The sequence below is a fragment of the Dermacentor variabilis genome, chromosome 4 (genome assembly GCF_050947875.1).
Source record: "Dermacentor variabilis isolate Ectoservices chromosome 4, ASM5094787v1, whole genome shotgun sequence".
Classification (NCBI taxonomy): domain Eukaryota; kingdom Metazoa; phylum Arthropoda; class Arachnida; order Ixodida; family Ixodidae; genus Dermacentor; species Dermacentor variabilis.
The window spans coordinates 144,170,821-144,184,400 of record NC_134571.1 but is presented as its reverse complement, the minus strand read 5'-3'; the positions used below and the strand labels follow the sequence as shown (position 1 = coordinate 144,184,400).

The 13,580-nt window shown below is 46.1% G+C and overlaps 1 protein-coding gene across 1 annotated transcript in view; it reads right to left on the bottom strand.

The window, feature by feature from the left end:
- The window catches only part of LOC142578378 (MAM and LDL-receptor class A domain-containing protein 1-like), a 241,392-nt gene that overhangs the window by 122,456 nt on the left and 105,356 nt on the right, over window positions 1-13,580 (bottom strand). The window contains exons 22-27 of the mRNA XM_075687771.1: window positions 13,184-13,322; window positions 6,052-6,160; window positions 3,716-3,797; window positions 2,952-3,077; window positions 2,097-2,244; window positions 725-836 (exon numbers count right to left, since the gene is read on the bottom strand). Coding sequence (XP_075543886.1) covers window positions 725-836; window positions 2,097-2,244; window positions 2,952-3,077; window positions 3,716-3,797; window positions 6,052-6,160; window positions 13,184-13,322 — 716 coding nt within the window. The remainder of the gene's footprint in view (window positions 1-724; window positions 837-2,096; window positions 2,245-2,951; window positions 3,078-3,715; window positions 3,798-6,051; window positions 6,161-13,183; window positions 13,323-13,580) is intronic.

Sequence of the window (13,580 nt, the reverse complement as noted above, 5' to 3'; positions counted from 1 at the left end):
TATCCCGGTTAATGAGACCATTACAATGTCCCGAGAGTAGGATTCTCTCATACTTGAGCACCACTCCTTCCTTACTCTGCTTCCCTCTCCACCCTCTTCCACCTATTAACTTCATCAGCACACACTAGAAAAAACACCCACACTAAACGAATACCCAAACTCAATTTACTCACAGACGGCGTCAAACGCACAGAATTATGCCTCTCAAGAACAGCGAGTTTATTACGGATACGTTATTTGGATGTCAAATACCGCGCTGCCGTGCGGCCTGTGGATAACGTATGTAAGTCCGCAGATCCCGCTTATCACGCTTCGCTTAAGCATTCGACTTAGGCCAAGAAATCGATGTTGTGACATTGGCACTGTAATCACAATGCAAAACGACTATACTAGCCTACAAAAATTTGAACGAAGGTGAAGACGACATCAGACGCTATGTTGTGTTGACACATTACGTCACACTGTTCTGTACTTTCTCTCCCGCTGTCAGTGTCTTTGGGATGTGATCAAAACGCCTTGACATTTAGAACGAACTAGCTTAGACACAATCCAGGATCTATAGAAGTGTTCTTGCAAGGAGGGGACTGAGCTGCATAGAAGGTTATTTTTGAGAAACCAGTGTGTCATGTCGCCATTGACATGCAGCGAAGGGAGCTTCAAACTGATTACCATTTTCATCCAATAACGTTTTCGGGAAAAAAGAACCGTTTCATGTTAGACTCACGTTCCATCTGCTTCGGGAAGTGACGGTGATCGTACGCACGTTCCACCAGTCCCCTGTCACCTCGGTGCTGACGGAAAGTAGTGGGTCTCTCATCGCCGTTTCTTTGGTAAAACTGAAAATGCCACAAGGTAGGCTGAATTGCAGCATTGTTGACTTATACGATCTTCCAACTGAAAAATTTTGAAACCACCAACTTGATACTTCCTTATGGTAAACATTGCAGAGAATGATAGAGAAATGTTTATACGGAAGCAAAAAGAGACAACTGATGAATTCCATCTTGTTGAGATACACTAAAAGCAGAATAGCAGCGGTAAATGATTTTTGTTATATACACAAACATAAAAGCCGCCATCCTTAGTGGTTTATGCGGCTCTAAATTTGTTATTTAATTAACATTAATTACTTCTAGAGCTACCACTGACGCCCTCAATGATTTGCACAATTTCTTCAGTACTACTGAATCCAATGACGACAATAAAACGATCGTGGCAGCGATGGCCGCATAAGGTGAAATGACGGGAAAGATGACGCCGTACATCGAAGATGGCGATGGCACAGGTATTGATGGAGATTGAACTCCGGCTACATATTAGCAAAACAAGCATTGAGAAGGCTCCGGAAATTGCGCAGCAAACTACTGGTCAATGTTAGTGAATTTACGCTGCGTGAACATATTACTTTCAGCACATCATTTTGACCGCTAATAAAAACGTAGACAGCGGAAGACTACACATAAACGACGACAGAAGCGGTACTTTCAAGTGTGTTCTTTTCCGGGGTCCGTGTTTTTATTCGCGGTCAACATGATATGCAGTAAACACAAACTAGGCTGAACTGAAGTTCTTCTGAAGTATTTATTTCAGGTTGCCTCCAAAATAAACCCACAAGTGCCACAATTATTCTTCTATATTGCCAAATCCAAGCAAGGCTTCTTTTGTCCTCGCCAAGTCTTGAAGGTAGTGCTTGAGGTCATGCGATGCGTATAACACAAAAGGTTGTCTGCATACGCCGGTAGTCTGCATGCTGTGTAGTCGGCATACATGTGCAGATAACAAGGCTACAATGACGGCGAAAGTCGCTTCGCAATCGGCAGTGGCTAACCAACAAACTCTTCTTTAATGTCACCGCAGAAAATATCTTACCCAGCAAGGTTTAGGCATAATTGGAAAGCTGAATTATCGCTGTAACGCTCCCATCACTGATCTCTTTCAGTAATCAATGCAGCCTTCCAATGTTCACGTGTTTTACTCCTATACTGCATGCAACAACAAAACTTCATTTCAACTCGCGTTGCCATCACTCGGCAACAGTAAAATAAACCCTTGAGTGAAGCCTAAAAAATTTCGTCGTGACGAATGACACCACCCACCTGTACACATTGAGCTGGCTTGCTACTCCACGTCCTCTCCACCAAAACGTGACGCAGGTAGCTTGAGTGGGCTGCCGGGCAGCCATGAATACTCTGGAGATGGGGTGGTGTGAATCTACTCCCGTTACGTTCACGTACAGGTATTGGCCTGCAATACGTCAAAGAGCCACTGAGGATTTATGAATCGTAATGCACTGAACCACGGATGTTACCCAAACGTTGCGCATTAGTGCAAAGTGTGCCCTCATGCTGATAGTCCGAGCATATATTCGAACGTGCTTGGCAAATACAGCCTCTGCCAGTCTTCTTGCAAGCAGACCTTCGCGTTTCGAAAGCGGCCATGGTACTTTCCATGACAACGTACAGATCTCTGATACTGCGGCATCCACGGACATGTTTTGCTATTCAAAAAGGCAAATATGCTGAAGGCCAAAATTGTATTTTAACTTTACTCCCAACCTCCTTCCTCTTCGCATCCTATCTCTGTTAACTCCCAAACCCCTTCCCCAGCGCGGAGTAGCAGGCCAGAGGCACTTCACTCAGGCCAACCTCTCCACCTTTCAGCCATTAAAATTATCTCGCTCTACGTTTTCTGAAAGTTGCAATACTCTGAGCAATCGTAATAGTCACCTCTTCGGAAAGCGACCAAGACCAGTGTACCAAAAGCACAAAGGTGTTCGGCGTGTTGTCAACCGTGCCCAGAGTTGAAAATGCGCACGTAATAGTATCTCTATTGGAAATATCATTCTGAGCACAATACATAGGAACATGCAATTTATTTTAACGGGATGTCGGGCGTTTGCGTTTATTATTTTATTGTGAATCTGACAAACTCTCCTTAGACGCAAAACTAACCTTTAAGAGTTTTGACAGTGTGGTCAGGGATGCCGATCGACTGTGCATCCGTGAGGGACCAGGAGGCGACGTTTCCAGCGCCTTGGCGGAAGTTACACGGGTAGCCTTGTTCAAAGGAGCAGAAATCTGTAATATAACGGTAAGAAAAGTTACCGCAATTGCTTAGCCACTACTTCTTTAATGAGACGCCCCATATCCTGACACGTGCATTTGAGCACGTTTCCATCGGCGTATCTAGCGTTCTTTCATGCTCTCTTCGTAAGCCCACAGTTTTTCTTTGTATGATCAAATTTTTTTAGTGGCTTCATGAAGCCACTCCCAGTTCTATCTTGAAGGCTCCTTTTCTTGTCACACGGCTTCCTGAGGCGGTACTGTGCGGCTGACAAAAGGAAGATGCCAGCAACGCGCCTAAGAAAGCGATTGATCCACATACCGCACGAGTCTGTCATTGTTTGTACCGACCAAAGAAAACATCTGAAATGCTGGAACGATAAGTTATCTTCAATTATGAGTGGCGGTAATATTTGCTTACGGATTGCAACCAATGTCCTCGTATACGATTCAGAATTTACCTACGAAATTGCATTCGCGCGTTTCAAAGCAACATTCGTGGATGTTAAGAGCTGAAGCTACGATAATGAAATATTTGTTGCATCTGCAACAAGGCTATCTTTTTAAATACCTAAGCACGTAAATATGGCAGTTAATAATCATAGTTCTTTCGCCCCCGTATATAAAAGATGAAAGTTCTCACAGGCGCTCACCTCTAGCGGGACAAGGTCCAGGCATAACTTCCAAGTCATCGAGTGCGATGAGCCCTTTGTCCATATGCACTTGAATATCCAACTTGAAGTGTTACCAGAAAGTGCGAGAATAGGCATGAAATAGGGAAGGACAACCTAAATATTTTCATTGGCACTAGGGGTGGCATTTGTTAATAAATTAATAAAGTGAATGCCACGGTGGGCTGAGTGCAATAATGACTCGTTGTGGTGTTTTAACAGTGCTTTAGTTTCTAATAAATCTTTTTATTTCGTATTCTCTCGTCACTTTGGAGTAATGAATTTTCCGTGAATCAAACAATAACATGCACGAACTATTGCAATCGGTGGCGCAAACACTGCTTCTGTAGATTATGAATGTGTTCTACAGGTATATTTAGGTTCGGGATTACAAGCATAGGGCAACGTAAGAAAGATGTTAATACACATTTGATCGCCTCTTATAACAATTTATCTTCCTTTTCGCCATCCTTCTGGCCACTATATGAACTACTCACTAATTTATTAGGACCGGCCGTGGCGTTGATCTTATGTCTTATACCGTCACGATCTTATGTGAAATATTTAAACAGATGTGCACTACAACAATGAAGAACCACTTCAGTTCATTTAAGAAATTTCAAAACTTCGACATGAAACTTTTTTTGTACTTACAGAAGTTTAAAGTACTAGGCTTTAATACAGCAAGCACGTAAGTATAGCAAAAATGTTAGATGACAAACGTAAATTTTGTATAAGCTTATCAAGATATTCTGGCAATAGTTGCTGGACAAGAGTTCTAAAGCAATAGTATTATTACCATTTTATAGTGTGGGAAATTTCAAGCATAAATTTTAGTGGAAATCTTAGCCCAATTGTCCCGAGTAGTCCAAAAGAGAGTTCTTTTTGTTTTAAAATTCCGGTGACCTGGCATCTGCGCATGCTGCGTGCGTGCTGGCTCATTGACTAAAATTGGCCCGTGATGTTTACCGCTTTAGGAGCGCGAATCGCGTACCTATTGATCCTTTTCGCGGCGATCCCGTGGGCGATGCCATGTTTGATCACGTGGTCAGGCGTCCATTGCTTGCCTGAACTGCCTCCGTTGCCTCTGTGTTTACAATGTGTTTGTATGATGCCGGTGCGGCTTAGCAACCCTCTGTTTCGGGTAATATCATGGACGGTGACTGGGTGGACGAAACGAAGCTTTGGTCACAGCTTCAGAGAACGTGCAAAAGTGCTTTCGGAGCTGATTAAGCTATGTCGAAACGACGCGAGCAACACATATCGTGCTTGTTGAGAAAGTGCGGCCAAATATGTATTCCGAGCTATCCAAACTTTCCGCTCATGAATTGAATCAGGATTAGTGTGGCCTGCTCTTCGTTCTTTATTGGCAAATATTTTGAAGCAGCGGCCTGGCACATTTCTGGTTTCCTTGGTGGGGCCTTTATCTGATTATTTTCTGCCTAATCGCTCGCGGGCGTGCTCACTTCCGATAGATTTGTTCTTTCTGCGCGCAAGGCTCTAAATGCAGCTGCTTAGTACCTTGTAGAAAAGCTGTATTATCGCTAGTAACTCGCTCACTCTTGTGAACCGTCACAAAACATTCAACTCCGGCCATTCGTGCGCTATCAGTGCAGACCATCATTTATTGTGCGTATACGGGGCACCTATATTCAAGTGTGTGCCCATTCAATCATTGGCACGTTGGCGATAGAGTGGGCGTAAGAGACTGTGCCAGTTGGGGCAGATATGTGTTGATATTGTGCGTAAAACTTACTATGACAGGAAGCGGCGCTATTCTATTTGTCATTGTTTAATGAGAGGTACTTACTCTTGCCGACATTGCGGGGCTGAAGTACCTTTTTTTAAGGTTAGCGATAGAAGGCTGGTGGGTGGGCAAACTTCTGTATCTTCGAGGAAAGCCGCACACCTCGAAGTGTCGGTAACACGTACGGACAGTTGCAGCAGCGGTCCGCGAATTTCGCCACATGGATTCATTCCATTCCTTAATATGCCAGTTACTATTTTTGCAGCCAACTAGTGCACACGTCTCCAATCCGCATGATTCAATCCGGCATAGTTATAGCACAGTGTGTTAGCGAAAATTCAGTGGTATTTTTGGCAGCTGATCGTACAGAAGCAAGGTGGAAGTGGTAGTGGTTTCGTGTTCGTGCGATGTCGCTGAGGCTACGTGGGGGTGCGCCGCTGAAACCTCCGTCTCGTTTCTCTGCAGCAAACTACTCCGCGAAAGGGGTGAATAGGGCGCGATATCGCAAAACGCGAAACCACGTTAAATGTCTTTGATGTTGGCCAAGGAAGCTCCGCTTTAAAACCAATACCTGATATGTATCCAAGCTTCTCGTGAAATCGACGAGAACGTGGTTCCATTTGTGGCTTGTTCTGGTCATAAAGCTGTACAAGCGCTCTCCGCTTGAGCGCACATCTCCGCTGCAGAGAAAAAAAAACGATATTCTAAGCTTTACGAGAAGAACAATGGCGAAAACCGAATCTCACGATTTTAATTTGACCTTCACTCTCACTGCCTTATGAAGCTGAATTTTCTATCAGTATATATAAACCCGATGAATGCTCATTTTTTTAGACTCTGGTGTTTAGGCATCTGCGTAGGACATCTGAACATATATTGTCGGTAAACTAAGATAAAAAAATAAACGAAATAAAAGGAACTTATACATCGCAGAGTGTGGCTGTAGGCCAGTTGGCGATTCATCATTTGGGAAGTTACCGCAAGGAACGCAAGAGACGAAGAAAGGGACAACACGAACCGCTTCGTGTTGTACCTTTCTTCGTTTCGTATGTTCTCCACTGTAACTTCCAAATTTTACATTGCTTTTGAGTACTGTCGTTGAGGAAAAGTTGGACTTGTACTAAGGATCACGCTGTAAACGAGAAAATGCGCCCCGAATGGCGAAAATAGAGAGAGAGAGAGCAACTTTGGCAAAGATACAAGCGCATCGCACAAAGAGAACGCTCTTGGCACGACAGGATTTGCAGAACGCAACCCAGATTGAGTGTTACATTTCATGGAAATGCGAACGCAGTTTAAACTGCGTTCGCATTGCCATTAAACGGTGATGTTGTCGACTTCAGAACACATTATGGAAAGTAAGAACTCTTAGTAGTAATAAGAAACTTATAGAAAGAAGACCCCTCCTGCTTCTTTAAAGAGGCAATATAAATTCCTTTCCGCTCTCGAACTTTGCTATCACAAAAGGAGCTACGTGGAGGAACAGTCGGAAGATGGAAGGCGAACTAATGTTTAAAGATGTGAGTCATACTTCAAAAATGAAGCTTCTTTTTACAACTGTCACTGCGTGAATAGTTTCTAGTTAGCGCATCGGTGACGGCGGTAAGCAGGAACAGAGTTTGCGACACCAAACTGAAAAGCTCCTTTAAAGGTAAACCCTTTTTTCCGACCTGTAAAAGAAGGAACATTAGAAATGGGCACAATACAGATTTTTTTCTAACAGTGAGGGAAAGAAATAAAGAAATTGATGCTAAATGACGAGGGGATAGCTTCCGGCCTTAGATAGAGGAACAGAAATTGGGAAAAAATTACCCGAGAACGCATCGCACAATGAACGTTGATTGTAATGCGATTAGCATTCGAGAAATGTAGGGACGCAACGTATTTCATAAGCCCCACTTATTTCACATCTGTAGTGGTCATTCTGAGACTTCCGTCGCTTTAGCTGTATGTGACTTATTAGGGTAGCGGACCTCCTTGGTATCGCTGGAAGTTCGAAAGCGCGTCGCGAGATGCGTCCTTGCTATAAATTTCGGCAGGCTTCCCGGGAGTTGTGCTAAGTCGCAAGATTGTTAACCCGCATGACACAGTTAAAGGGAGAGACCTTCGGCGGAACGCTACGGAGTTTGACCTTACACTGGTCACTGACGCTGCCTTTCCGACACGTATAGGGACATCGACGTGTAGGGATACTACCCCTGACCTCTGCTTTGTAAAGAACGCGGCCAAGCCTAGTTGTTGCAATCTTGCCGAAGATCTAGGTAGTTATCATTATATTAACCAAGTCGTTTTTGAGGTTGAGAGTAGGCGCCCTAGGGCGTCAACGTTTATAGACTGGGATAAGTTTCGGATGATCCGGGAGGAGAGAGGAGAAAGGGGGAAGAAATTCGGAGGCCGGCCGTCCCTGGAGGATTGGGTCACCCAGGTGAAGGAGGATGTAAAGGAGGCTACGAAGTAAATCACTACGGATTTGGAGGTGGATAGTGCTGATAGGAGGCTGGCCCATCTGATTGAATCCAAGCGGTCTATGCTGGCTAGGTGAAAGGAGCAGCGGCTTAATCGCAGGCCGCGTAAAAAGATTTCCGAGCTGAATAAGCTGATTGAGGAGCACTGTAAGCTTTTGTCTAGGCAACAGTGGGATGAGGTATGCAACTCGGCGGACGACCAGGTGCGCAATGGGAGGTCGTGGGGCTTGCTTAAGCATTTGCTGAACGACTCCAATACGAGGGTTAGTCAGAGGCACGTCCTTGCTAGAGCTGTACACGAAGCAGTGGGGTCTGCCTCGGAGGAAGAGCTGGTTGAAAAGCTGGCCAACAAATACCTTCCTGCTTCGGACCCGGATGCTCTTCTGACGGAGCAGGCCTACATGGGAGAGGACAACTTTTCCCTAGATAAGGACTTTTCTGTGGAAGAGGTACGCACGGTTTTGCATAACCTTAAGAGCAAGTCGGCTCCCGGACCGGACTGGATTTCGAACAAGCTTTTGAAGAATGTGGACGATAGGTCAATCAAGTACCTTACCGGGGAGGTTAATGCTATGTAGAGTGACGGGGTGGTTCCGGAGCAGTGGAAGACAGCTCTCGCGGTGCTGATTCCCAAGGCTGGCAAAGTCCCGAGCATTGATAACTTAAGGCCTAGTTCGCTCACTTCGTGTGTGGGCAAGGTAGCCGAGCATGCGGTGCTTAATCGGCTTACAAGGTCCCTTGAGGAAAACCAAGTCTAACCCCGCACTATGATTGGTTTTCGGGCCGGGCTGTCGACTCAAGACGCAATGGAGCTCATCAAGCATCAGGTCATTGATGGAGATGGAAGGGGCGTTAAGGCCATCCTAGGGCTGCACCTGGAGAAGGCTTTTGACAACGTTCGGCACTCTATATTCTTAAGTCCATTTCGGATCTTGCCCTCGGCGCGCGCTTTCGTGACTATATCAGGTCCTTCCTGTCAGGCAGGAAGGCTACCTTGAGGGTTGCGGAGCTGGAGTAAAAGACGTTAAATCTTGGAGACAGAGGCACTCCTCACGGGGCCGTCATCTCGACCACATTGTTCAATCTGGCCATGGTCGGATTGACCAAGAAGCTCTTGGAGATTGAGGGGATTAATCACACCATGTATGCAGATGACGTGACCATATGGTGTCCCGGTGGTAGTGAGGGCTATATCGAAAGTGTTCTGCAGGAGGCAGTAGATGTAATTGCGAATTATTTGGACCCGACGGGGCTAAGGTGCTCCCCCTCCAAGTCGGAGCTGTTGCAGCACAGTCCCACTAGAAGTGGACCCAAGTCAAGGGGATGGATCTTCGTGGACAAGCTGAGCATTCAGCTTCGTACAAGAAATGGCGATCTCATACCTAGGGTAGATAACATCAGGGTTCTGGGGATGATGATTGAGTCGAACGGCGCCAACACGCTGCTGATCCACAAAATTGTTGCCAAGACAGAAAATGCGGTACGCCTAGTGAAGAGGGTGGCCTACAGGCAGGAGGGGTTCAAGGAAGATAGTCTGATTAGACTTATGCACGCATTTGTATTGTGTCGCTTTACTTATGTGGCGGCCATGCACAAGTGGAAACCCTCGGAGAAAGAGAAGCTTTACACGCAGATTAGGAAGATCAGGAAGAAAGTGTTGGGAGTGCCAATGTACACCAGCACCGACCGACTTCTCCAGCTGGGAGTTCATAATACCTTGGATGAGATAGCTGAGGCTCAGGAGAGGACGCACAGGGTTCGTCACTCTACGACTAGCGTGGGTCGGCAGATTCTGAGAGAGTTAGGTGTTCCTCAGAAGAAGATTTCGCAGCTTCATGTCGGTATTCCCTTGAAGGTCCGTAATCGATATCACGTCAAGCGTGTTCGCAGGAACATGCATCCGGAGCGAAATGTGGGTAGAAGAAAGGCCAGGGGGGCTTGCCTGCTGAGACTCATTCGTGATGAGAATCAGAAGGTTGGCTTCGTCGATGATTCTTTTAACGAGCAGAGGAAGGTGCTTACCATAGTTGTCGTGGACAATGAGGGCAGTGTCGTTAACGCTGCTACCGTTCGGACTGATAGGCCAGAGGTCGCTCGCCCTGGTTGACAGGCGCAGGCCTTTTGTGTATAGCGATTCAAAGTCGGCCGTTAGGGCCTTCGAGAAGGGCTCGGTTGCTAAGGTAACTTTTAAAATTATGCAGACATGTGATATCTCTCAACACTACTTATGTTGGTTCCCTGCTCACCTTGGGATGATTGAGGGAGCCCCTACGAATCTAAATGAGTCCGCTCATGAGGCAGCGTGAGATCTTACCTTCCGCTCTGCCCCGCGCCATAGCGTGGCGGTGCCCCCCGAGAACAGAGACTCCCCTTCCACATGTAATGAAATCACGACGTATTACCTTCTTAATCACAGGGTTTATGGTTTGCCGCATGCTAAACTAAACAGGGCTTAGGCACTTACATTACGCTTACTACAGACTGGTACATATCCTTGCCCACGGAGACTGAACATGTTTTATCCGGAGACGTATACAGAGCCTTATTGCCAAGATTGTGGTGCTTTAGCTACGCTCGAACACATGCTCTGGTCTTGCGAAAGAATTGAAGACTCGGCGATCAAAATTGCATCCAGGTGGGAGGCTGAACTTCGCAGCCCGGACCTGGATGAACAATTCTGGGCTGTGTAGCAGGCTTGGCCTTCCGGTGCCGATGTGGGAGTGGCCCGCTTAGTGGTTAGTTATCTCTACTCGCAGGACCAAATAAAGATTTCCATCCATTCATCCATCCCGGTAGTCGGTAATAAGGACTCGAGAGTCTGGATCTGCAGCGGCAAGTGCTATGGCAACTTGCTCCTCAAGTGTTATGTTCAGGGCACGGAAGGTGAGTCCTTGTACGTGTATGTTTTGCTGGATCATTGCGGCCTCATACCAACCCCCATGGTAGGGCCAGCAGCGTCCGTACAGAGGATGCTAAAGCGGGAGCCATAGCGTCCGCACCGAGTGCCACCGCTCGCGCTGCGCGGCGGCCGTCGTGGGTCTTCTTATGAATGTTTTGGGGCAGTGGTTGGACCTGGAGCGCGTGGCGCCAATCCTCGAGTATGGCGGTACGATCCTCTGTCTGAGCGTTATATGCAATGGGCAGGTGGTCTAAGAGGCTTTTGCCTGCTGGCGATTTGCTGATTCGCAGGTATTAGCTGTTGAAATGCGCGTCTCAAAGGTCTCCAAAGGTATTCATCATCCCGAGGTCGATGAGCCACTGGTTGTACGTTGCAGCGGGGGCGCGTTTGTAGATTCTGCGAAAGATCACCCAAGCAGGTTCAGAAAAATAATTCTGGAGTGGAGATGCTGTCATCGTCCTAAAGGAATCGATTAAGTTAGGATGTGGTGGAGTAGAAGAAGCGTTTTCTTTTCGCTTTCAGCGGTTTTGAAACGGCCAATTTTGCCATGCAGATTATTTTTGATTTCTGTGTCACTCGTTTTAGCATCAAAATTGAACGTCATGACAACTTGTTATGGGAGATCGGGATATGGCCACTAAGCCAATGACAATATTCTAGCCCAAAACAACAAGCTTGTATTTTTCAATCACTCCAGAATTTATTATCACAGAGCAAGAGCAGCTGCACTGCCACTATTCTCCGCCTAGTTCTGCGCGCTTTTAACGATGGAGTCAGGGAAAGCGCTGGCTTCACCTCTGGTGGTAAGAATCTGCGGGAGTTGCCACTCCAGAATTTTTCGTAAAACCTCCTTGGGATCACCTCTGGGGCGTTCTCATCGCGTTTCCGCAAATGGAGGTAGGAGGCCGAATAGAGTATCCGGCTGGTTACGAATGCATTTGCCAGCCTCAGGGCATCCTTGTGTCGTAAACCTCCCCTCTTGTTAGATACCCGGCGCACCATACGGCCCACCTAGTCTCCTACCTCGCGGAGCTTTTGCAGTGTTGTGTCAATCGTGCGAGTGCGGTGTCTGGTGAGTCCCAACACTCTTATTTCCTCGTGTTCTGTAATTCCACCGCCGGCAAGGGGGAGGACAATTTTGGTTGTTCATTCGGGTTGCGCCCAAGGTGAATGAATTCTGATTTGATCGGGGAACATTCCAGGCCATAACGGCGAGTGTATTCGTCGACGATAGTGGCCGCTTGTCGCAGGCTGACCTAGATTTGTCCCTACAACCCATGAGTTGCCCACAGTGTGATGTCGTCGGCATAGAGGGCATGGCTGATGACGGGGACAGCATTAAGCTGTGGGAGGAGTTCAGCCATGGCCAAGTTGAAGAGGAGGAGTGATAGAAACGCTCCCTGAGGGGTTCCTCGCGTACCCAGAGGATACGGGCGTTGCTCATTGTTTTGAATGTGTGTATAGGTTTGCCGATCAGTTAGGAATTGTCTTATGTACCTAAATGTGTTGTGTCCTAATTTGCCTGAGACAGGTGGGTGAGGACGACGTCGTGAGCGACACTGAGGTCCAAGGTGGGGACCACCTTGTCGAAGCCGCCCCCATCTCATTTCTGATAGATGACAAGAACACGTTCGCACAATGACATCGCAGAAAGGTATAGTCATGTTAGAAGATATTCTGTTTCTTTAAACTTTTGCTGAAACTTCGGTATGATTTCTAAAAAAGTGATATACACTTAGAATCACTGATTCTCAGAATACTTGTAGATCTTTAGAATTTAAAGAATGAGTGGACGCTGGAGTGTCAGAAGTTCTTCCTGCACTTTAGGCATATTTAAATGAACATCTCTTATATATAAAAAGCGGCACCATGGCTGTTTGACTGCGGGAAGGACCATGAGGGTGTCTAAGTCAGTATGCATTTAGCGGGCTTTTCAAATTGGACATAAATTAGAGCACAACGCACATCTTATACACCATCTTTGTCAAAAAGCAGATACTACGATCAAAAATTGACACACAGGCTTATAGACTGTCATTCCTTAGCCAGCTCAGACATTCAAATTGAATTGCAGCAGCCTTAGAGAGCTCCTGTGACAATAGTTCATCAGCTATCACAGCAGTAAAACATAAGTAATCAAATGCAATGCAACAAAAACATACAATGGCAAAGCCGTTAATAATCATTTAGGCCAATTCAGAACTACTAACCTAAAACAACATGAGCAGAAAAAGTACATGTGGCCGACATATACATATTTTTTGTGTTGCGAGCACAATATGTGCGGAGCCACCCGTGTTGAATAAGATTTATTTTTATCTTTTGAATTTTTTACTCACCTGGCAGGTCGTTTGTGGTCAGTGAAATGCCAAAAGCTCAAGCAGGCTCCATTGGTGGCATCGACGTTCAAATCCGGGCTTCTCAGGGATCCAGTGCCATACCACTTGTCTCGGTCATTGGACACGTAAATAAAATGTCCTGGCAAGCGGTGTGCCACAGATTTAATAATTAGCCTTTCTTTGGTAATTAGGGCGATTTCTTAAAACAAATCACCGCATTTTCATTGCCACATACTATAGCTCTAGGCATGTGTTTTACCACAAGTATGAGAATTTTACAATGCAAAAGTATACCTATTTCTTCGAAAAATACTTCGGAGGTGCCCCCAGTGGACAAGTGATTTTGCGCAAATATACACGTCCGGTTTTTGCACGTACGCCTATGCATACGCATTGG